The sequence below is a fragment of the Podarcis erhardii genome (assembly GCF_964252035.2).
Source record: "Podarcis erhardii genome assembly, chromosome: 3".
NCBI classification, from domain to species: domain Eukaryota; kingdom Metazoa; phylum Chordata; class Lepidosauria; order Squamata; family Lacertidae; genus Podarcis; species Podarcis erhardii.
In genome coordinates, this window is record NC_138507.1 from 86,271,996 (window position 1) to 86,297,019 (window position 25,024).

The window sequence follows — 25,024 nt, forward strand, 5'->3', positions numbered from 1 at the left end:
TGTCAGGCCCTGCCCTGGGTCAGCTGGTTAGAGGCAGGAGCAGGGCCTGTAGAGTTAGAAGGGATCCCAAGGGTCATCTAGTCCAGTTTCCTGCAATGCAGGAATCGCAACTTAAGCATCCCTGACAGAGCACCATCCAACCTCTGTTTAAAACCTTCAAAAACAACTTTCTGAGGTAATTCATTCCACGGCTGAACAGCTTTTACTATCAGAAAGTTCTTCCTTCCTTCTCTCTCTCTCTCTCTCTCTCTGTAATTTGAATCCATTGGTTTGGTCCTACCCTCCAGAGCAGCAGAAAACAAACTTGCTCCATCTTCCTTGTGACAGCCTTTCGGAAATTTGAAGGTGGCTATCACATCACATCCCAGTATTTTCTTTACCAGGCTAAATATATCCAACTCTCTTAATCATTCCTCATTATATCTCTGATGAATACAAGAATATTAAAAAATACTTGGAAACACGTTTGTCCCATTTGGATTTTCCACTGTTAGGCAGACACATTAAAATAAAAATTCCTAGATGTGCACCTAAAAAACCCCCACCATAACTAAAGTCTGAACATTTTACCATTAGCTCATTCCTGTAAGTAGAGTGCAGTGATTTATTCCTATTTTCAAAACACATGGATGACAAATAACCATCTCCAAGAGATTAGAAGTTTGTAAGCCTCTGCCCCACTCCCACCCCCACTTCCCAGTGTAGCTGTATCGCTAGCAAAGCTAATTTCAGAGCTTTGTGTGCCACGATACAAAACTATATATTGGTGGGTGGAAAGGAAAAGGAAAAGAAGAAGAAAAAACAAACAGAGAAACAGGTTCTGACATCTAATCAGATCTGCCGTATTGATTTTTTCCCCCCTCTCTCTTTTTTTGCAACTTTAGCTTTGGAACAAATCAGCAAAACAACTAAATTATCACCCAGAATTCACTTTCCCCCAAGAGAGCCAGTTCAAAAGCAAGTCACAAGCGTGCACAGGCACAAATATATACCTATAACACATACTCATCATCAGAGCAGATTCTCAGTTGGAAAGAACAAGCGGAGGAAAAATTTGCGCTCTCATCAGAGAGCCTTCAGCAACCACACGATTCCCATTTCCGACAAGATTAGAATTCCAGGGCAAGTCATAAAGCTAATGAGCTGCTCGTGCTGGAGAGCAGTGGCTCAATTAAGTGGAGCACATGCACGCACCCGTCTATAGTGCCTTACTCCCCACATGAGAAGGAGAGGGACCAGCAACGAGGGCATGGAGGTGACCCCGAGTGTTGTGGCGCTTTCCAAATAATGAGGCTCTCTTTTAAAGATCAGAAAGATTCTGAAAATGATCCAGCAAGTGGTCCTAAAGAAGGAACTGCAAGGTCTCTTGACCAAGACTGTGCAGGGGTACGATGGCTTGCCCTTCCCTGAAATGACCAAAATCTGCATGCTAGTTCATACAGCCGTTTCAGTTCGTTTGAAATGCAATGAGATCAAAGGTATGGCAAACCTATCCTGGGATTCTTTCAATAAATACATCTTTGAATCACAACTCGCCATGAGACTTTCTCGAACAAGTTTTGCGTAGGGGTATAATAAGCTGCAGTTCAAAGGCCCATTGAAAACACCGCACTGTACAATCCACTCATGAGCTGATAAATTCTGTTTGCGATAGTTTCACCCAAATGAACCTTAAAATGATAATTTGAACCATCCCTTATTAAGGGTGCCTTGATTCTGTGATCTGGTAGAAACACAACGTTGGTTCCCTGTTTGTAGATTGGAAACCAGCCTTGAGAACACACACTCCTTTCATCTTCCCTCTTTGTACAATGTGTGACAGCTTTGAAATCCCATCCTAGGGGTTGTAAATACGACTGCTGATATCGTAATGCTACCATGCAAATCTATGGTGCAAGCACATTTGGAATGCTGTGTACAGTTCTGGTCACCTGACCTCAAAAAGGACACTGCAGAGTTGGAAGAGTTTCAGAAAAGGTCAATCAAGGGGACAGAGTGACTGCCCTATGAGGAAAGGTTGCAGCATTTGGGACTTTTCAGTTTAAATAAAAGGTGTGAAAGAAGTGGCATGATTTAAGTTAATAAATTTACATATGGCATGGGCAAAGTTCCCTCGTGGAACTCATGGACACCCAATGAAGCACACAAGGCAGTGGTGACCACCAACTTGGGTGGCTTTTAAGGAGGATTATACAAATTCACGGAGGATAAGGCAATCAATGGCTGCTCCTCCAGTTGCTGAGAAATGAAGGACAGAGTGCTCTTGTTGTGCTTAGGTCCTGCTTGTGGGGTTTTCTGGTTGGCCACTGTGAGAACAGGATGCTGGACTAGATGGGCCATTGGCCTGATCCAGCAGGCTCTTCTTCTATTCTTGATGTGAAACCGCATGAAAGAGAGGAGAAGGGAAGGGGAACAGGGGCCTGTTTTCAAAGGCTGGGTCCTGAGTTGAAAAGCATGGCTTGCAGGGAGCAAGGTTATGCTAGCACAAGGCCTGTGTTGCATTTCGTGTATGTTTTCTTCTTCTTCTTCTTGATTCACTCGGGTAATATTATATTTGTGTGTGGAGGGCGGGGGGTGGAGATATGTTCATCAGGATCCAATTGTAATTTGAACCTAGCATCTTTAAACTGCACCTTCAGTTGTTTGCTCTGTGATATTGCTTTTCAGGGAGATTTAGACAACAAAATTGAGGGCATTTGCTCGGCTCTGTCCAGGTTTTCAGTACAGATTTCTTTATTTCTGCAGTAGAAAGGGGGGAGTGCATAGAAAGAACGGCTGGTTTCTAATAAGCGATGCTGTGTGTGCTGTAAGCATGCTATTTGGTGACAGCAGCCCAGGGATGGTGCCTGATGGTGCAAATTAACATTCTCTCTCTTAATCCCACACCTGCCAGCTTCTCATTCCCAAAGCCACCTACATTCCACAGGAAATATGGTCCTGAAATTCTCCTGATGGGAGGCTACCTTTGCAAAAAGAGTTATCACCACATGCCTTCAATTCACCACTCCCATTAATAACATCAAGCAATGACTTCATCCCAGACCTGGAGAGTGAAAGAGCCAAATTGCTTTCATCCTGTCTCAGGTATTAAAAATTCTGCCCGGTTCAGCATTTGATCACCTGCAAAGAGCGCATTATTCACATATGCTATCAAGAAAGCTGCTACACTATGAACGCTAGGGAAAGATCCATCCTTAAAATACACACACACCAAACATATTGCTTTGCTACAGCTGTGACTGATCCATGTCCGATGTGAGTTGGTTCTGGGCCAGCCAGAAGGCAACATATTTGGAATCACATTGCCTTCTGGCTGACTCCCAAATAACTTGGGTCATCCAAGGTCATAGAGAGTAACTGAGTGGCATCTTTCCAGAGCACAGAGAATAAATATCTCCTCTCATCATGGGCAAACTTGCCTTACACTGCATCTGACCAGACTCCAATAAACGCCTTTCAGACTCTGCCATTGACCCAACATTGGAATGCTGCTAAAATTATGCTCCCAGATGAGAGTCTAAGTTATCTGCTTGCTGCCTCATAATATACCAAAATATAAAAGGAAGTCTTATTTTTGAAACAGTCCTGAAATTAAAATATCCATGACTTGTGAATGTAAACAGAGCACATGGTTTGCAGTTTATCATGTTCACTGTAGTGTGAAGATGGGCATGAGAAGGACCACAGAAACAGGGTTAACCCAACTTCTTATCTGGGTTTACAAAATAAAATCAATTCATATGTTCTCCCTATTTAAGTGAAGTAAAGTGAAACTTCACCTAGGTAATCATGGTTTTCAAGGGTTTCTGTTTAGAATCTTATTATGGAACAAGAGGGCATCACAAGGCCAACAAGAAAAAAAGAAAGTCAGAGTTGCACATCCAACTGCAAATAAGTCCACAGCAATCCTAGCCAACAATATTAATAATAAACGCCACCTGCTCACATCTAATGCTTAAGTCAGTCATTTGTGACACACCGATGAACCCAAGGAGTAAAAAAAGAAACGGAGGTGGGAAGAGACAGCAATTCTTTCTTGCCAAAAGAGTCCAAGCAAGGAGATGGGAACTGGCAGACAGCTTCAGTTCTGGAAGAGTTAATTCAATCATTGGTGAAATGATGGAAAGCACATCATTTCACCATATTGAGGTTCTTTCAAATATGTAGGTTCTTTCAAGTTGTAGTATCTCAATTGCACTCTTCATGCATGTGGATTTTGTTATTCCAAGGGAAAACAGAGAACAACTAGGTCCAACAAGAGATGCTCTTCTTAGAGGCAACTAGAACACTGATGCACACTAGCATAGAAGCAAAGAGCAATGAAATTCTACAGCTGTACTCACACTGTACATTGAGCTGCACCAGGGCTTCCCGGGGTCTAATGTTGAAGCCATTGTACCTGGCTGTCTGGCACTTGTAAGTCCCACTCAGTTCTCGGGTGACTTTCTCCAAATGCAGCTTCCCGTCGCTTGTCTCCACTGTCATGGCACCTGAGGGCATAGGAGCCTCCTTATCTACTCTGGACCAAAGGATGGGAGGCTTGGGCTTCCCCCGGACTTCGCACTGCAACTCTGCCCTAGAGCCTTCGCGCACAGTGATGGTGGACTGACCTTTGGGCACCATGATGGATGGAGGCACTAATGGGAGAAGACGACAAGAAAGGACCATTCACACACTGTGCTGCACCTCGCTTGCTTAGCACAACAAAAATACTTAGGAGTTGGTTAAATGGGTGTATTGCAATAAGGTGGTGGTAATAAAAAATAAAATCCAAATCCTTTGTTAAGGGTCGCTGAAATCTGAGCTCCCAGAAGAGTAGAATTTAAATCCTTTAACCTGACTAAATTATCTAGTAAATGAACACAATTCCTTATTTTGCAAATATTTGGCTTTTGCCAGTCATAGGGAGGAGCTTTCCTTTTTCTGCTAGGTTCTACTCAGAATCCTCCTTTCCAATTAGTTTGGAAATGTTCTTAAAAATCAGTACTTGCTGTACTTATATACTGCTTTCACAGAATCACAGAGTTTGAAGGAACCTTGGAGGTTCCAGATGTTGTTGGACCTCAACTGCCATCAGCAGTAGCCAGCATGGCCCAAGGTCAGGGTTAGTGGGACAGGTAGTCCAGCAACATTTGGGGGTGGGATGGGGTGGTGGGGCTACAGATTTCTGACCCCTGCCATCAAGATGAAACTTGGGATTCATCTCTGCTGCCTGAGTCCTCTACCTCTGTAAAAGCCAAGTTTTGCCAAGCCCAGGGATGGAACACCTGAAGATCACAGAAAGAAATGTCTCCTCCTTCTCTAAAATTTCCTTCCTCCAGCTGCCTCTTTTGTTTCCATATGAAGTACACTGATGCTTTCATGTGCCAGAGGGCTTGTATTATTCCTCCTTAGATGAAACTCAGAAGTCCTGAAGTCATTTTAACCTGCACTGCCCAGTGATGACTCAGTGTGACCCACGTATAATAGGGCAAGGGAGAGTGTGATTATTTTAATAACACACAAAAGGAGTACATAGCTGCCTTAAGAGTATATTTAGGCTGGCTCCAGCCGCCAGTATCTCCAGCGGCAACTTTGCCAGGCAATAAGGAGGTGAATTTTCAATTTGCAGGTCTCCCGTGGGTTGAGGAATCTCATCAGATCCTCTTCTCTACGGTGCGAAGACAGAGCTGCACCCTTCCAGCTCAGCACCGCTGGCACACGCTCACCTGGCAGGAGACAATTTTCTCCAAGGGGAAAACGTGTAAATTACATTTGTGGAGTTTTTAATTAAAGCTGTCTCTCCAGGGCCTCCTACTGTGGATAGCCATCTTGCTAAGCTGTGGCCTCACTTGTGGGATGAAGCCAGAGAGACAGGGAACACAGAACTGCTTCCCTCTTCCTAGCCCACCATTGTGGTCCACTGGCCATGAGAGGAAAGAGCTGCCGTTCAATGCAATCATTCAACATTTCCTAAAGAGCACATAAAGGAGAATTTAAGGCCACCTCTTCGTTTCCCTGTGTTAGAGAGAAGGAAAGGACTGCCAAGGATCCTGATATGGAAATTCTCTCTGGAGCATGCAGCTCTAATTTCCATAATGTGCAAATGATGGCCTTGGTAGTAAAGATGCTTCAAAATGCCCTGTACTCCAGCTGCCCAAATGCTTTGCCCCTCTCAGCTACAACATTGAGAAATATAACCCCGAGGAAGAATGTAATCAGATTCTCTCTTTTTAGGTCTCTCAGAGCCAATCTGCATAGCAAAATCTAGCCTAGTCTAAAAGTCTTCTCCTTGAGATGTTATTGTTCTATATGCGGACTTAAAAAACCCCCAACTCAAAACACAGGGAAGCATCCAGACAGGTGGTACCTCACTTTTTATTTAAAGAAGTACAATCCCACAAGTGAGACCACAATTTACCAAGATGATCATATGCAGGAATGTGTACTGCACACATGCTTATTCCACAATGGTTTCACTCAGAAATATGAAGTGACTAGACCCACCTGCTACCTTTGGACACAGACTGGGTGGAAAGCCTTCTTTAAGGACCTTTTTAATCAAATTTGGAAAGGGGAGGAAGAACTTCACTGTGGTGCACTTGTCAATCACAGCTCCTCCAATGGAAGATATATTCATTTGTTTCTGTGTGCCTATGCATGTACCATGCGATTAAAGCAAATGTACCAGTTGATTAAACTTTGGACTCCTATTCTTGGGTTGCTTTTTCAAAATTTCCTACAAAGATTTTGCTGAGGTATATGAAGTTCTTTAACTTAGTTCAACCTCCTTAATAGTCCAAGAAGGCCCATGTGGAAGGCTCACCTGTTTCTGAAGAAATGTTCACCTCAACACTGAGGTCAGGAATGGGTGCTCCTTGAAAAGAAGCAACGCACAGGTACGTGCCATAGTCAGTGAAGCGTAGGTCAATTATCTCCAGGCTGCTAGTCACCGGAGGAAGTTCTGGATCATTCCTGATGACAACTAGCCGGTCTGAGATCTTGGCCAGCTTCCCATTTTTGTACCAGAAGTAGAAAACCTTCTCTTGGGGGACAGCATCCACATGGCATGAGAGCTTCAGGTCCTGCCCTAGCTGGATGGTCTCGCTCTCTTTAATCACATCAGGAGTGATCTGGAATGTAACATTCCTCATGGCTGTAAGAGACACAAATGCCAAGCTGGTGAATAGTCACTTAATGCAACGGCACCTTGTACCTTCTTAAGGCTAAGGGTGGGGAACTGGAACCAGCCCATAATTCTCACACACCCGTGGACCACCTGCCAAAGCTCAAAGGGTTCAATTTAAGTGCTCGGCAGCTGAGCCCCTGAGAAGTCTGGTTGCAGGCATGATTTACATTCAACCTGCACCTGAAAAGGGGCATAGAGCAGGAAAGGACATAGCGGGGTTTGCTGACTATACTGTCCAACTTAATTCCTTAGTGCAGCTGATTCTAGTGGGGCTCATTGTTAGTAAGCTCCACTTGGAAAGGAACAACTGGGAGCTCACTTTAAGCTGCAGATTGTTCATTACTCGCCATGTCCTTACTTGTCCACACCTGACATCTCATATGACATGAGGTTAGGGGGAATTGGACATGGTTTGAGGGGGGGAAACAGTTTTGTGGGCAAGTTGGAATATGTGCTGGGTCAAATTGCTTTTAATATTGAACGTTAAATTGGTGAAGGGCAGTCAATAAATTGAAATAGAATAATATTTTTAATACTATTCTCTAGCCCATAGTGCTAGTATTATGTTTAGAAAGTTGAGGTAATTTTGATCTGATTTAGTATTTTAACTTTTGCAAGATTTTAAGTGTGGTTGTGAATTTTTCTTGATTTTCTTGTTTTATCTTGTTGCAACCATTTTGAGGTTTGTTTGTTTGTTTTTACAATCAAGCAGTATGTACATGTGTGTGTGTGTGCACTGGGGGTCCAGAGCCAGTCTTCAGCTAAGCCCACTGAAACACGTACATCGCACCAAAAGGTTCACTGTCTTCTTGGCTGGATTCCCCACGTTGTTGATGGCTGTGCAGTTGTAATACCCTGAATCTTCTGCACGGATGCTCCAGATGGTGAGGTTTCCCCCTTGGATAAGGCTGTTGCGGGGCATAGGGCCAGGTGAGTGGGACCAGACGACCTGGGGCAAAGGGTCCCCACCAGTCAACAGACACTGAATGGTCACATTATCTCCCGGGTTCACCACCAAGGTCTCATTGACAGACAACTTCAGGGCTGGTGGAGCTGGAAGAGAGAGAGAGAGAGAGAGAGACGCAAAGGTTAGCTTGTGTGGGGGGAATTTGCTTTATTTACCAAAGGAGGACACTTGGGTTTTTTTCTCTTGCCTTTATAGGGAAAATCTGGGCTAAAGATGACATGTCAGAAGGCAGTACTTCTCAAATATGTGATTCTAAGAATGCAGTTCCATCTTATCTGTATTAAATATGAAGGTATATCTCATCCCAAAAGATTCAATTATATTTATGCAATCAGTTTCCAGAACAGGTAGATCACCCTCTTGTAACTGCAGGACAGCTTCCAGCTTCTATTGTCTCTCCTTAGGAACATAAGAAGCTGCTGTATCAGGTTAATTGTCCATCTGGGCTAGAATCCTGTTATCACCGGATGCCTATAGGAATTCCACAAGCAGGACCTGAGCACAACAGTACTATTCCCACTTGTGATTTCCAACAAGTGGCATTCAGAGGCATTCTTGGAAAAGGCTAGCTGCTGTTCATTGCCTTATCCTCCATGAATTTATCTAATCCTCTTTTAAATCCAGCCAGGTTAGCAGCCATCACTACATCTCAAGGCTACAACTTCAGGACGGGACCATGGTGCTTTCTAGCTACACTTGGTGTAGCTTCTACAATTTCCCCTGGGGTACTGCTGGTTTGCCCCAGGATGCTGGACAAGTTCACCCAAGCAAAGCAGGGAAACAAACTTCGGGGGCTTGGAAAGCCTGCTGAGCTGGAGAAGAATGTCCCCTGCCCACCTCCTAAAAACACTCCTTGCTGAGGAAACCCCTTTTTCGGGGACCTGAAGTGACGTGGGGTGAGTGGCGCGGTGTTTTGAATCAACCGCTATTTTTACGGAGTGAAGCTGCACAGCTGTTGCCGGAGAGCGATGACTTTTTCCTGGGGACAATTGGACTCTAAACAAGTACCCGTGAGTAGAACAGAAAATTGGGCTAAGAAACACTTTAATTTGGCACTCAGCGGGAAGGTCCTAAACAGGAAGTCCGCCTTCCGCTTTTGTAAATAGTCTGAAGCAAAAATCATGCAAGCCAAAGTCTGGAAAGTTGTACATAAAGGTTTTTAATTCCTCCTGTTTTGATCATCTAAACCCCTCTTGGAAGCAGGAGTAAAGAGGGGAAATTTGACTGTTCAAGCCTGCAGGAGAGAGAGTAAAGAAAGATAAATTTCCACTGTCTCATACCTGGGAACGGGGTGTCAGAGACAGAGATTTTTGGTGAAGTTCATTGACTGTGAATGGAACATCTTTTGACAGTTAGTTGAAGAAGAGAAACAAATTGATTCCAATGTTGCATTTTGCATTTAAAAGAAACAAAAAATAAAAAAAAATGAAAGTAATTTTTCTTTGTTGGATCTGTTTTTAAAAGATGGATACAAATAATAATAATAATAATAATACATTTTATTTATATCCTGCCCTCCCCAGCCGAAGCTGGGCTCAGGGCGGCTAACAACAATCAAAATAATCCAACGATTCTAAAAACATTTCATTATAAAAATTAATTAAAATCAAATTTATGGCAACCAATAAGCAAAATTCTGTGCAGATTGCCAAAGGAAGGGGGTCAGGCTGCGCCCTGACCAAAGGCCTGGTGGAACAGCTCTGTTTTGCAGGCCCTGCGGAAAGATGTCAAGTCCCGCAGGGCCCTGGTCTCTTGTGACAGAGCATTCCACCAGATTGGAGCCGCGGCCGAGAAGGCCCTGGCTCTAGTTGAGGCCAGCCTAACCTCTCTGTGGCCTGGGATCTTCAAGATGTTTTTATTTGCAGACCGTAAGTTCCTCTGTGGGACATACCAGGAGAGGCGGTCCCGTAGGTACGAGGGTCCTAGGCCGTATAGGGCTTTAAAGGTTAAAACCAGCACCTTAAACCTGATCCTGTACTCCACCAGGAGCCAGTGCAGCTGGTATAGTACCAGATGAATGTGATCTCGCAGCGAAGACCCCATAAGGAGTCTTGCCACGGCATTCTGCACCCGCTGGAGTTTCTGGGTCAGTCTCAAGGGTAGCCCCACGTAGAGCGAGTTACAATAATCCAGTCTGGAGGTGACCGTCGCGTGGATCACAGTGGCTAGGTCAGGGTGAGAGAGATAAGGAGCCAACTGCTTAGCTTGGCGGAGATGAAAAAATGCTGCCTTTGTTATAGCTGTAATCTGCGCCTCCATAGAGAGGGAGGTATCGAAGATTACACCCAAACTCTTAACGGACGGTGCTGGCACTAACTGCACCCCCGCAAGAGATGGGAGTTGCCCCCTCAATCCCATATCGCTCCGTCCCAGCCAGAGGACCTCTGTCTTCGAAGGATTTAACTTCAACCGACTCCCACGTAACCATCCAGCCACAGCTTCCAGACATCTGGTCAGTGTGTCTGGGGCCAAGTCAGGATGGCCATCCATCAACAGATAGAGTTGGGTGTCATCGGCATACTGATGGCAACCCAGCCCAAAACTCCGGACAAGCTGGGCGAGGGGGCGCATAAAGATGTTAAAAAGCATCGGGGAGAGAATCGCACCCTGAGGCACTCCACACACCAAGGAGTGGCGCGATGACAATTCTCCCCCAAGTGCCACCCTCTGTCCCCGACCAGAGAGAAACGAGCGCAGCCATTGAAGGACTGTGCCCTGAATCCCAACGTCCGCAAGGCGGTGGTCCAGGAGTTCGTGATCAACCATGTCGAAGGCTGCTGACAGGTCTAGAAGAATCAGCAGCCCCGACCCGCCTCGATCCAGCTGCCTGCGGAGATCATCTGTTAGGGCGACCAGAGCTGTCTCGGTCCCATGACCAGCGCGGAAGCCGGACTGGAATGGATCCAATAGAAATTGCCTCCTCTAGAGGGAGCTTGTTAAATTGTTGCTGGAGTCGTTCTGGGGATTTTACAGCTGTGGAGATTAGGATCGTGGGACCAGACTGTGACCTTGAACAAAAATGTGTTTGGAAGAAGTTTTGGTGCTTGCTTTTTGCAAGACAAGCGCTTTGTTGGAGCAGATGCATGAGAAGATGGATTTGATGACTGTTGCAGTCAGAAACTTTGGACAAACAGTGAATATGTACACAGAAACCATCCAGGAGCCAACTCAGGAATCTGTTTTGATAGAGCAAGTGCAAACGCAGAAGATAATGGAGGAGGCTGCTGTTGAACCTCAAGTAACACAAATGGAGAGGCCCGAGGCCCTACAGGAGCATAAGCTATTGTTGTTGAAGGCTGAATTTGAAGTGGGCCTGGGGGGGTTGAAGGCTGAATTTGAAGTGGGCCTGGGGGTGTCTGGAGTTGTGGGGCCCCTTAAGTTTGGAGGGACTTTGAAACATGCTTTTAAATATTTTCTGGACTACACTGTTGACTGTGGGGAATGGGACTGTGGGGAATGGGCCGATCTGCTGAGGAGAGATGGATATATTTTTGAGTTGGAGCATCCCCGAGACCTACTCCTCAATGAGAAAGGAAAGAAATTAAGAAAGAGATCTACAAAAGACAAGGTAAAGTGCAAGTACAAACAAGAAGAAGACCTGCAGAAGGGACATGGAAAAGACTTAAGCGCCTCGGACATAAGATTACCAGGTTGATGGACTAGATGGAATGGACAGTAAGGACTGACATAACCCAAGACCAGGAAGAAGAGACGCTGGAGGAAGATTGGAAGAAAACTTTTAAAAATTTATTTTGGGAATTAGTGTAAAATTAATGAGTATTAGGAAAAATGTTGGAATGAAAATATTTGGCTTTAGCAGAAATGTTATAAGGAATTATGTATAAATAAATATTAAGTTTTAAGTCTTAAGGTATTTTTGGGAAGATAAGGTTAAAATAAACTAAGGTAAACTGAATGACAGAATATAGTGAGAGATGGAAAGGATTTGTTGAGTTAATTAATAGGTTAGACTGTTAAGAGAAACTATTTTTAAAGAAATTGAGAAGGATGGAAAGAATTTGCTGAAATAAATAACTAAACTAGAATACAAAAAGGGAGGTGTGAGGAGGTCGATGAAACAAGTTAATGAAAGATAAAGATATGGAATATTGTGTTTTTATTGTTATTGTTGTATTGATTTTTATGTTTTTTTCTTTTTTCCCTCTTTTAAGTATTGTTATATATGCTTTGAAAATTTTCCTTTGTTGTTGTTGCTTTCTTCTTTTTTCTTTCTCTGTAATTTTTGAAACTTTTAATAAATATCATTTTTTTAAAAAAATAGAAACACTCCTTGCTGGTTAAATCTATCTGTGGGAAGCCCCAGAAATCTCACCCGGCACTATTCCTTAATACAGAATTCCACTGTAGAATTCACACCAATCCAGCAGTAGTTCAGTGTTAAATTACTGCTAGAATATCCAACAGTAATTCACTGCTGGCGTCTCGGGGATGTATGACAGAGACAGTGCAAATGGTTTGTCAAGCAAAGTAGCAGTTCTTTTCTGCTGGACAGACAAAGGCCGCACATGCTAAACCATGGCTGCCTCTGCTGTCATGCTTCTGCCCTTTCTGGGCGAAGGGAGGACATTAGAAGCATCCGATCACATTTTGTGGCAGAACGGTCTTTTCCAAATCCCCACATCTCATTTTATTTCTCAAAGCAGACTCCTGATATCAAAAGATTTTTCCTTATGGATTTAATTCCCACAAGCTCAGGCCTTAACAACAAAGAGCAAAACTCCTTTAGCTTGTTAATGCCACCCCTCCCTCCACCCTAGCAAATTGGTGCCAACCCATTTCCTTGCCCTGTATACATATCAAACACTCAACTCCAACCTCATTCACAAATCCTTGAGCCTTCCCCTTTATGCAAGGAGTCACATTATGAATGGGCAGCTCCTCTCCTTTAGAATGCTTAACCTCAGCCCTTCTGATTAATCCCCCCCCCCCACATCCCCAGACACAGATCCAAAAGGCATTTCTCTATGTTTTTTCTGTCTAATCTCTCAAAGGCCCTTTAAAGCCCCTTTAAAGCTTCTCAGCACCATCAGAGACTCCAAACAGAGCTAAGAAAGCACCAGTCAGAGGTACAAAGGCTGAGAGCATGTTTTAAGTAACAATCGTAATAATGCAAAATAAGGTGTTGTTACATATTCATAAAGCTTGATTTAACGACATCATTATTTCTGCCATCTCTTCTCCTTGGACCCTGTGTTAATGAGCTGTGCTGAGACTGCCTTGAATTTCTGAGTTACAGCTCACGCAAACAGAAAGTGAGAGGGTTGGTCTCTCAATAAAAGGGCAGCAACATATATATTTCAGAGCTGCTCTCTTTTTCCACATCCAGACTGATTGTTCTACCTCAGTGCTTCAGAAAGCAGTGCTCCCCATTTACTGGCCAAATATGCAGATTCACTCAAGTGAAGTGCCCCCAATTTCTTTCAACTCACTTAGTACTCAAGGCATTATATTAAAACTGGATGTACCTAGTAGTGAGACAAATGTTATCATTTGAGAACCACTCCAAGCTGAGCTCCAGTGGGGCCCTGATATATCTGAAGAGTGATGTGAAATGTACATGCACTCACTACCACTGTAACTCCACTCCCAACAGCCAATTTTTTGGAGGTAAGGAGGGAGGGGAATTATGACTTTCATTCAGTGGCAACCGAGAGGCGCTCCAGCAACGAGCGCATGCAAATTCTGCCCTCTCTGTAAATTTGCAGAGATGCCTCTCATTTTGTTGCTCACAGGTGGGGGAGCAAAATGGGGTGGGGATTTGCTCACTCCTAGATGTACTCAAATCTAGGATGGGGATGTGTGTGAAGCCAGAAGCAGGAGAAGGCTGAAGTCCAAAACACAGAAGGCACTGCCTTGTAAACGGTTCACTAATTATTTTACTTTTAGGTAATTGCCATTGAAGCTGTTCTTTTTGCATTTTGTTTTACTCTGACCCTACTCTTGAACATTTTCCCATCACCAAGTGTATAAAAGCCTGCCAATTTACAATTACCATGTATCTGATGAAGTGGACTGGGGTCTACAAAAGCTTATGCCATATCCAATTTGTTCATCTTTGATGGGCCCATAAGAGCCTTAGATGCCTCTGTTGAGGAGGCTCCTGATATTTATACCATACTTGGCCAACAGGGAACTTCATAGTCTCTTCTACTTACAAAGGCCCCTATTCCTTTCTACACAAGAAGAGGGCTCTAAGGCTTGAGTACATAGATTCTTTGGTAGCAGCAGCATTTCTCAGGAAGACAGGGATTATTGTGGATAACAAACTGGACATGAAGCAACCATGTGGCCTTGTAGTTTGAAGGCCAACATCACTTTATGTTGTATTAACACAATAGTTATGTCAAAGAATAAATAAGTTATGGTGCCACTCTACACCATAGCTGAATTGTGCTTAGTTCTTTTGTTTTCCAATCCTGTTAAAGTTTTTAGATTTTAAAAGATGGTGTCAACTCATATGTCATTGTTCCATGAAATGACAAAGACGTCCTCAAATCAGCACCACAGAGATAGACCTGGATGACCGTAGGAGAGCTTCAAGGATGCTAAAGAGTCTAGAAAGAAAATTCTAAGAGAAGAAGCTGAATGAACAGAATCTGTTTTGGTTGTGGAAAAGAAGGTGGTTATAATGGGGCTTTGAACACATCTGTACCTCATTTGAAATTATGGATGGTTTTTGTTAGGTGTGGTACAAAGCACCATTTCTACGAACTCCTGTTCAGATATGACTTTTCTGAATAGTGATCAGAGGATAATGGACCACTTAGAAGAGACTCACAGATTTATCTTTCAGCTGTGCATTGATTTTACATGTAAACGAAAATGCCCTTCATTTATCAATTTGTATGACACTGAACAACCAGTACCATCTGTATCTTTGCGTGTGACAGATGGACATGTGAAACAACCCTGGAATGTGAGAATATAACTGGTGTGTTACTAATATTTTCTAAAAGCCTTAATAAAGTATAGGGAGAACATCTACCCAAATTCATGACCAAATGATGGCATCTTAAACCGAGAATTTTCTCTTCTTGTTGGCCCCAGCATCTTTTCCTTTTGTATTTCTATGTTGTGAGTTTCCTTGTGATCTTTGGATGAAGGTTGGAATACATATAATTAAATAATAAATAACCTGCAATAATCACAAGTGTGGGATTTCTCCTGCTTTTCGCTGAATTGATAGTTCTCTTATTTTCCTCATTGCAAATAAAATAATTATTTCACACCTATGGGCTACAGATAGTCTTCATTTCTGAAAACCAACATGGATCAATCAGGATGCAGTTCATCCTGTGGGAAAAGACGTAAGTTGTTGCCCTTGAAGAGGCTCCAAGTAGCATTTTTCTCAACATAACGTGCCCTGCAATGGAGTGGGAGGGGGGGATGTCTCTGAAGCTCTGGTTTAGACAACAATTCAAAATTATACTTTTTATTTTATGTCGGTTTCTCAGCCTTAATAGCTAGAATCCTGCTGAGCAACAACATTTTATTTTATCTTTCTCGGTAATGTCAGAAAATGTGACCTGATGGTACCGGTGGTGCCTTGGGGCAGCTTGTTTATATGTATAACTGGGAGGGAAAGTGCCTGTAAAACTGCCACCTGCACCTTGTAAAAGTGCCAGCAGCACCTCTTCAGGCAAAAGAGCTCTGGCTAGACAGCGCAAAATCCAAAACCAGCTTTGGGGCCCACCTCCATTCACATCCTTCCCTAGCTAGCGGATGGAGGCTAACAATATGCAGTCATTGTTATGCAGCAGATGAATCTCATTTATTTGTAACCTGTGGCGATTCCTTTTGTTCTCGGCTCAGAAAACTTGCTGGCGAAGTCTGTCGTGGAAAGGGAGGGGGGCAACACAAGCAAGAGTCACTTTCAATTCCCTTTGAAGTCCAATTTGCTGCAGTCTAACTGCTGGTGAATTCACTAGCTGTGCTGCTTATTCTATCTGAAATCAAGGGGGGGGGCACAGCACCCTTAATTTCCTCCACCCTCAGCCACGGTACCTAAAATGCAAGGTTCTGGGCTGATATAGTCCTGTAGCTGGCCCTTGACGCCTCATAATTGTAAAGCCATTTATAAAAGAATACAAGGGGGAAGGATGAAGGGGCAAACTTCTTTTAGAGCTCAGTCACCCCTTAACAGACTCTCTTTCGTATTCCCAAGAAGGGCATTAACAGGTGATTTCCACGTCTCTCCCCCCCCCCCAGGTTATGGAGACAACACTGATTCTAATGGTTTAGTGAGTGAAAGTACAGAACAAAAAGGTGGTGGTTTCTCTAGATAAATGTATGCTATGAAAAGGAGTCCTGTAGCCTTGAAGTTACAACGTCTGGCCAAGCTTAGCTTGACCCCTTTGAGGAAGAAACTTCCCAGGCGGCTCATTCCCCAGCGAAGTACTCTTACAGCTAGGAAGATCTTTCTAATGTTCAGCTATTAGAGCTGCCAAGGAAGTGCCAGGTTCACAGTTCAATCTCTTAGCCATTACTCTGCACTAGCTTCCCTGGCCTGCTTTCTAAGTCTCTTTCCTGCCTTTCTACTCCCCATCTATGTAGCACTCCTACGAATCCTTTACTTTTTCTTAACACTCTTCTGGACAAAAAGACTTGGGAGTGAACATGATGCATTGGGGGGGGGGGTCTAACCATTACTGGGCAGAGTAGTATCATGACTACCATCTATGTCTTAGATAGAATGTCTTAAAAATATATACAGTGGTACGTCAGGTTAAGTACTTAATTCATTCCGGAGGTCCGTTCTTAACCTGAAACTGTTCTTAACCTGAAGACCACTTTAGCTAATGGGGCCTCCTGCTGCCACCGTGCCGCCAGAGCCCGATTTCTGTTCTTATCCTGAAGCAAAGTTCTTAACCTGAAGCACTATTTCTGGGTTAGCAGAGTGTGTAACCTGAAGCGTATGTAACCTGAAGCATATGTAACCCGAGGTACCACTGTACATGCTGGAATTAGGCTTTTCAACTCTCTGGCTAAATCATTGTCTCGTTAAGTCATGCTCAATTTGTTATCTAGTATTGCTCCTAAAGTCTTGTTAGCTATCCTAAAGCCTTATGCTAATAATTTATTCCTCAAGGGCCATAGTTCACTGGTAGAACACATGTTTTGCATACATAAGATCATCCCACTAGGGATGGCCAAATACGTTCATTTTGGTTTCTTATATTTCTCTTCTTAATGTAAAGAGACTCAAGGTATCATTGGGTTCAGGCTTGGATTGGCAGGCTGTGACAAACAAGGGGGGACAAAGAAGAGGATGCAATTTTTTGAGGGGAGGGCTGAGACCAGAGAACAGAGGCTGCAGAAGGCAAGTACTCCCTTCTCCCAGAATCTGCAGTTCTGGATGGAGAGGTGGGAATCCCGCCTTCCCTCTTCTTCCCTCCTGGGGAAGGGACAGCATCAATGGGGTGCAGGGCATCAGATGGGCACAGCCTGGTCACCCAGGACCACCACTAGTAATAGACCCATCATCCTTGATGCAGTGCACACTTGACATTTCCTCAAGGCACAGGAGTCTTCCAAGGAAGCTTATCTCACCTTTGAAACTTGGCAGGTGAGTGTGTCAATCTATTTAAACAACTCTGTTGCTTCTGATCTTGGACTCCTTCAAAATGGGCTTCTTCTTCTAGCCCAGCTAGTCATGCTGTTCCCATTGCCTAGTCCGAGTTTTGAGGCTGCTGTGACTCTTTGCCTGTTAGATCAGCCTCAGTAAAGTTCTCTTCCTTAGTATCAAGTAAGAGCATCTATCATCATAGTCTGAGTGACAACCATGACAGTCAAAGTCAGTACTCCACACCACTTTGCAAATTGTTTTTCAAAAAGTCCTCATGAAAAGTCACCAGCATTTTAGTGTGAATTTCTCTTAATGTACATGTTTGCATGTAATTTTCCTAATAACAAGTTTTTTCTAAGGCAATTTCCTGTAATATTATGTGCTTTTGTAATGTGCTTTTCCTTAATCCCAGTATATATATTTTTTACACATAACTGCACTGGAGAAGTAGACATTTTAAAATTCGGAGAAGTGGGAATTTCAAAAGATGACCAAGTTTTGTTTGTGTATTGTTTCGGAAAGCACGAATTAAGAACGTTTGCCTTTCAATGTGAACTGAATTTATTTTTTCTCCCTGGCTCCTACTCACAGGTCATAGGCACCATTACAAAATTCATGAGGGGAAAGATTCCGTAAGGACAAAAGGACCTTTCCTGAATGCAGTCATGTGAAATTGCAGTGGTGGTAGAGGTGGGGGAAGTAGATATTTAAAGACAATTTTTAATGGTGTATTTACATATACTTCTTAAGAATAATAGCAATGTTCAAGTCAAACAGGATTCTCTCTGTTTCAAATCAGTCATGTGTGCCTTTAGAGTTGCACTGCCTATTCTCCATTCTCCAGTCAGACATCCTTGCAAAAGGGACTGAAGTTTCTAACATTAAGAAAGACCTCAATGACAGTGGCAGAACCTTAGTCATACACCAAACATATATAGAGCAGCAGAAGGATGGTTGGGCTTTAAGAGCAAAAGTGTTGGACAAGTGGGAAGGAGATATTGGCCCAAAGTATTATCTCCCTGAAAAGCTTATTTCCCTGCAATCCCCCAGCACTTTCCTCCCAAACAGACTCATTTCCCATATTGGAGCGGAGCTGAAGGAAAAGCAATATTGTGTATGATTTGATCTGTCCCACAGCCCCTTCTGGTGTAACATTTTGTCTCATAAACACACTTTAAAGAAGTCTTATAAGGGGAAACATGTGGAAATGTGAACTTAGAATGAGTTGTAGGAAGATTCCCAAGAATCAGTTGTAGGAAGATTCCCAAGTTGAATTCACAGTAAAAATGTAAGTTCCTGCTCAAATATCCCTCCTTCCCTCCTGCCAGCAAAGCCTCTGGTGCTGATCTTAATGTGTGGGACTCATATGCTGACACATTTCCTACTGACACCACCCATTGGAGGTCTCTCACTTACCTGTTGTGTTCGTAAGTTCAAAGGTGATTGACTTGTCAGGAATGCCACAAACATTTCTAACAGACACCTGACATGTGTAACTGGCATAGTCTTGGGGTCGCAGATTTTTCAGCTTCAGGACTTTGGTTTCTCCCTGGATTTGGAAGGAAACAGGAAGAGGAAGGGGAAGGGGAAGGGAAAGAGGGAGGGAGAGAGATTGTCAGACTTTAATATGACCCAGTGTTTCCATCAAATAATGTTAGGATTGGTTCGTACATGCAAACAGTTCTGTCCAATTTCCTCTATGCTTAAGTGCAACACAGGAGATGATTATTTTTGAGGCGGAGGGGAGAATCACAGCACACAGAGTGACAACATTTAACCCTTCCTTCCCTCTCCAGTTCTGGACCCCATACACCCACCTCCCTGTGCAGCAGCCAGGCATAAAAACAAACCTCCCAATTTCACCAATGGAAATCCCCCAAACCCTTCCCCTCCCCAAACCCTAACTGCTGGGCCATAAACCTACAAAGTACAGGGCACAGCTTGAAGATATATGATGCCATAACATTGCTGCAACTTATACAACTTTGGATCTGGTCAGGGCATGGCCAAGAGGGAAATCACATGGGAATCCTATGTACACTACATTGAGTTCCACAGAAGGAAGATGGGATGGCAATATTATGAATCAATACATCTCTTGCAACTCCCTTTCCTGAAACAATTGATCTTATATGCAGAATATCATTGACAGATGTGTGCCCAGTCTTCCAAGGAAGGAGATTTCACTCTCCAGGCAGCTTATTCCAAATGCTCAGCTGCCCTGTAAGTTTAAATATCAGTGCTTCTTGTCCTTTATTCACCAGCTAGGGCAAACAGCTGTTCCTCTCATTTTCCTGGAATGCCTTTGAATATTTGGAAATGGCCAGCATATTCTGCCTTTTGAACTTACACTCTAAAAGGTTTCCAAAATGTTTCATTCCCATATTTGATAATCCACTACTTCAACAAAACCTTGAATATGCAAATAGGAGTGTGCATTAGCTCAGCGTACTTCACAAATTACTAGGTGAACAGGAGTTATTCTCCTGAGGTCTTCACATTATATCAGGGATTCCCTTAATGCTCCGAATCATTCTGTGGATTCAGGGGCACCAAAAATGCTGCATTTAAAAACAACCCTATTTTTCTCCCTTGGTTAAAGCAACTATTGCATTTTTTTAAAAAAGTGAAACCAAGCTGACTAGGGTAACACCCCGAGTTCTCTCCAGTCACAGTAATTTGGAAGAATGTTGAAGTGAATATTACAAACGGTTTTTTATGCAGATCTGTGTCTTCCCCTAGGCAGTCAGTTGAAACAATTCTCTCCCAGAGAGAATAGGTTTTGTCCCTCAAAATCCCCAGTGTGGGGGGCAAAAGTCAACTCCCTACCAACGACCGTTGCTGGGGAGGGATAACATTCCCCCCCCCAGTCTTTACCAGGAAACTATTCTTATCTGGTGGGTAAAAAAACCCCCACAAACCAGCAGTTTGAGGTGGGTCCACAGGTGAAGCCCAGAACAAAATTGGAATCCTATATATGTGTGCTCTGATGTAAGTCTGAGTGCAATGGAACTTACTCCTAGAAAAGCAGATACAGAATTCTAGGATGATTCATTTAGGACATAGCAGCTTTAAATAGGGCCTTTGACAGGGCTGGGGAGAACAGACTTTCCCTTTTGCTTTAAGCAGAAAACTGAGCCAGGCTATCTTTTTCTTCACATCACTTGACAGCTGAGGGATGATAAACTATATTGCTAAGGTCCACCTATATCATATGAAATGAATTTCATTAGTCTACAAAATGAGTTCCTTATTTCTTGCCCTTACTCCTCTGCACCACCAATAGAGTCCTTCTTAATAATCTGCACTTAGTGCTATCTTGCCGAAGTTTCCATTTTGATTTTTGGATCATTAAAAAAATGCCCCACTAGTTTATGATGATTCTTTCTTTCTTTCCTCCTGCAAGGTATGGTTTTCCATAACTTATCAGTCCCCTTGACCTCCTGTTTCCATTTAAAATATCTTTCCAAAGGACTTTCCAGACTAACTTTTTGAGGCTGTCATGCCAAGTTAGGCATGTAGCATTGGACATGTCAACATTTTGGTCAAGCTGCATGCTAATTGGGAGCTCTCAGCAATGTTGCACTTCTTGTGTTAGGTTCCACTTGCCTTTTTGCTTCAAGAAAATCTGTTTCAGAGAATGTCTTTCATGAGACCGATCACATATAAAGCCACTTAGGATAGCTCAGTTGGTAAGAGTATGAGACTCTTAATCTCAGGGTCATTGGATTGAGCCCCAGACTGGACAAAAGATTCCTGCATTGCAGAAGGTTGGACTAGATGTTCTATGATTCTACTACAAATTCACTAGAGCTGACTATACAGCTCAGAACATGATGTTCACATAACAGTATGCAATGGAATGTGTAATATATGAACTGGATGAGTAAAATAAATACCTAGGAGACCAATACCCCTGTGAAAAACACCTCCCTGGAGAATGGTTGCTAAGCGGCATGAACAATGGCATTTACAGCCTGCCTGTCAACAAGTGATTTATGCAGGGTTCGTATGCGTCCGATTTATTGATCAGTAAACGTTGAGTAAATGTGTAGAACCAGGGACTGTAAAGCCTAAACTATTAAGTCTGCAATTCACTTTACTCCACTTGTTAATGTAACCAAGCTTCATTTTAAAGACCCGTATGCAGTCACGAAGCTGAGATGGCAGAAGGCATACAGATGAGTGTGACTTTGTGCACACAAACTTTTCTGTCTCATCTTAGCCATACAATAGTATAAACTTAACACAGTGTTTGTATTTCCTAGTTACCTGATCCTATGAAACTGCTGGTTCAGATATGCTCCTATCATAGGTCACCAAACTTAGCTAGTCGATGGAATGTGATGGTTGTGATGGTTGCTATCCTATCATACAGGTATTTATGGTGGTTATCTGAAATAAGGTTTCTAGGACAGGAACTAACCAGAAGATCATCCAGACTTCCTCTTGTTGCAAATAGGATCAGTGAATCCATCCTTCTATTCTATGAACTGTTTTGAGAAAGGTAGAGTGTACTGTAATTTCTGGAAGCAGAAAGTACTAAGCAGAATTTATTTTTGTAAAAGGTGGTTGAAGCAACAGATTTAATTGTGTACGGTATCCAGATGCCCATTTGTGAGTCGTTGTAAAGAGAAATATGTCCAAACAAGATAATTGTAATTAGTAATATGTAAAAAGGTTTGTAGGAATGATCCTATGCATTCTTGGGGTGTAGCTGCAAGAGAAAATACCTGTAAGTTGTTGTACTTATTGTATTTTGCACCTTTGAGATTACAAACAAAATGAATACATTATCAAATGCATCAGTGCTCTTTTTCTAGAAAAAGAGGTGCTAGAAATTACCATGAACACCTTCCTTTTTCTCTTATAATGGCAATGGCACTCACCAGAACTGAGCCATAACTGAGTTCCAGAGAGTTCTGGCTACAAAAAATCCCTGGGTATCATGTTGAGCAAGATGGCCACATCTGCTCCATACATTTACATCACAATTATACCACTTTAACAGTCATGATTTCCCCTAAAGAGTCCTGAAAAAAATGTAGTTTTTTAGAGTGGTGAGAGTTTTAGGATACTCCTATTCCCCTTGCCAAGCTACAAGTCCCAGAGATCCTTAGGAAAAGGAATTGACTGTTCAAATATTCTGGGGACTGTAGCTCTGTGAGGGGAATGGGGGTCTCCTAACAACCCTCAACAGCCTTAACAAACTACATTTTCCCGAACTCTTTGGCAGAATCATGACTTATAAAGTGGTAGAATAATGGTTCAAATGCATGGTGAGGATGGGGTTGTCAAGACTTTGCAGGCTTTTGACGTATTTGGTGGTTGTGCAAATATATTTAAAAAATTGGTCAGTTATAACTATCCAGAATATAATGGGTATAAGGTAATTATGAGCCAATGATTCTTCAGTTGGCAAAACTGGAAGTTCCAGTATGAAGTTTTAAAGGAGAAAAATATTGCCAAAATCAATTTTAATGGGTAAAATATGGAAGAAAAAAATTATAATTACCATCTGTAAAAGAATGTGAAAGTAATACCTGGCATAGAACAGTGACGTTAAAGAGTTCCTGTTTTAAAATATTTTGGGAAGGATGGATTATGCAAAAATGAGTCACTGGAACAGTGGGATAAGTTTTGTTCAATATTGGAAGTGCAAAAAATAACTATTATGGTATAAACGAGCAGGTATTAGAGGCTATATGATAAAGCAGAGAGATGAGTTGTTATGAGCCTATTATATTGATTTGTTGGAAGCCACCCAGAGTGGCTGGGGCAACTCAGTCAGTTGGGTGGGGTATTATTATTATTATTATTATTATTATTAGAGATGAGAGACTGTTGATTGATTCATGTTATAAATGGATTAATCTCTGGTTTAGTTTGTGGTTTTCCTGATGGCTGTTTTTTGTTCTAACAGCTCCAGGCTGGCACAGCAAAAAGCCCTCTTCTGAGAATGGCTGAGGATCTGGGAGTTCCAGTGCCACCCCTACCCTGCCCTTTTAACACCCTATTATAGGGGTTTGGGCTGACTAATGCTGGCAGGAATCCCACCACTGGTAACTTCACAACTGCCTGAGCTTCCAGTGGCCACAGCAGTGGAAGACCCAACACCATCACTGACAGAGGGAAACCTCCATCCAATCCTTACTCTCTCCAGGAACACAGATTGGGGGCTACAGTTGCTCCCTTAGATGCAGTTATAACTGTTACGTTTGATTTGGCTATGTAAGCTACACCATGGAATGGGAATATGGATTTTATGTACGCAGGCACAGTGCTTTTTTGTTGACAGCACAGAGAACCATCAGCTCTTTTTTTTTCATTTTGTGTTGGCATCCATGGCACTTTTACAAAGATATGACTAATGGTACCTCAGGGAGAAAGAAAGAAAGAAAGAAAGAAAGAAAGAAAGAAAGAAAGAAAGAAAGAAGAAAGAAAGAAAGAAAGAAAGAAAGAAAGAAAGAAAGAAAGAATTGTGTATGTACGTGTGCATATCTATATCCATACTTATACTTCTTTTTTGTCTATTTGGATGAAAATAGCAATTTACAGACAAACACACTCTCTCTCCAGCAGCCATGTTACCAAGTCTTCCAAGTCCACAATATGCCTTACGAAGAAACAGATGAAGGGCAGGGAAGTGTTTACAGAGCAAGCAAGTAACAGCCAGAAGATAGCATAGGGGAGAACAACTCCCGGATGTCCCATTTTGAGCATCAGTATAATTCCATGCTCAGAGCCACCTAAAAAACACACCTTTAAAACTTTTTTTAGACCAGTGCAAGTGGAATCACCAAGAAATGAGTGTACGAAAAGAATAACAGCACATCACTGTCCTTCTAGTTTGTGGTTCCTTTACTAAAATGGCCCACCTCCCCCAGAAGTTTTTTGTTACTTGTTTAATCCAACAACAGAATCATTACCAAGAGTTTGATGATCCAAACAGAGGAGCTTCACATTATTTATTATTATTATTTATTGAATTGATATACTGCTCTATACCTGGAGGTCTTCACATGACGAGCTAGTCAGTCTCTGAGCACATTTAAGAACAACTAGCCCTGATATGAAGGTCCCACACTCAACGCACACACACACACACGAAACAATATTATATTTTAATGACTTGTTTTCTTACCAAATGCTGCCACAGTCCCTTATTCAGAACACCAGTACTCACCCATAGCATATTTTTATCTACCAGAACAGATCAACTGAGTTGTCTGCTTAGGGTATCTTCAGATTTCATAGGGCAAATGTGAGAATGGATGTGTGTTTTGCACATCTATCTCCCTTG

The 25,024-nt window shown here is 42.6% G+C and overlaps 1 protein-coding gene across 5 annotated transcripts in view; it reads right to left on the reverse strand.

Moving 5' to 3' along the window:
* MDGA1 (MAM domain containing glycosylphosphatidylinositol anchor 1) overlaps positions 1–25,024 on the reverse strand; it is a 281,764-nt gene that overhangs the window by 153,699 nt on the left and 103,041 nt on the right. For all 5 annotated transcript variants that reach the window (XR_014154409.1, XR_014154410.1, XM_081854150.1 and 2 more), the window contains exons 5-8: positions 19,138–19,270; positions 7,952–8,221; positions 6,806–7,135; positions 4,344–4,637 (exon numbers count right to left, since the gene is read on the reverse strand). Coding sequence is in view for 3 of the 5 variants with exons in the window: in XM_081854150.1 (XP_081710276.1) it covers positions 4,344–4,637; positions 6,806–7,135; positions 7,952–8,221; positions 19,138–19,270 (1,027 nt within the window). In the remaining 2 variants the exon portion in view is untranslated. The remainder of the gene's footprint in view (positions 1–4,343; positions 4,638–6,805; positions 7,136–7,951; positions 8,222–19,137; positions 19,271–25,024) is intronic.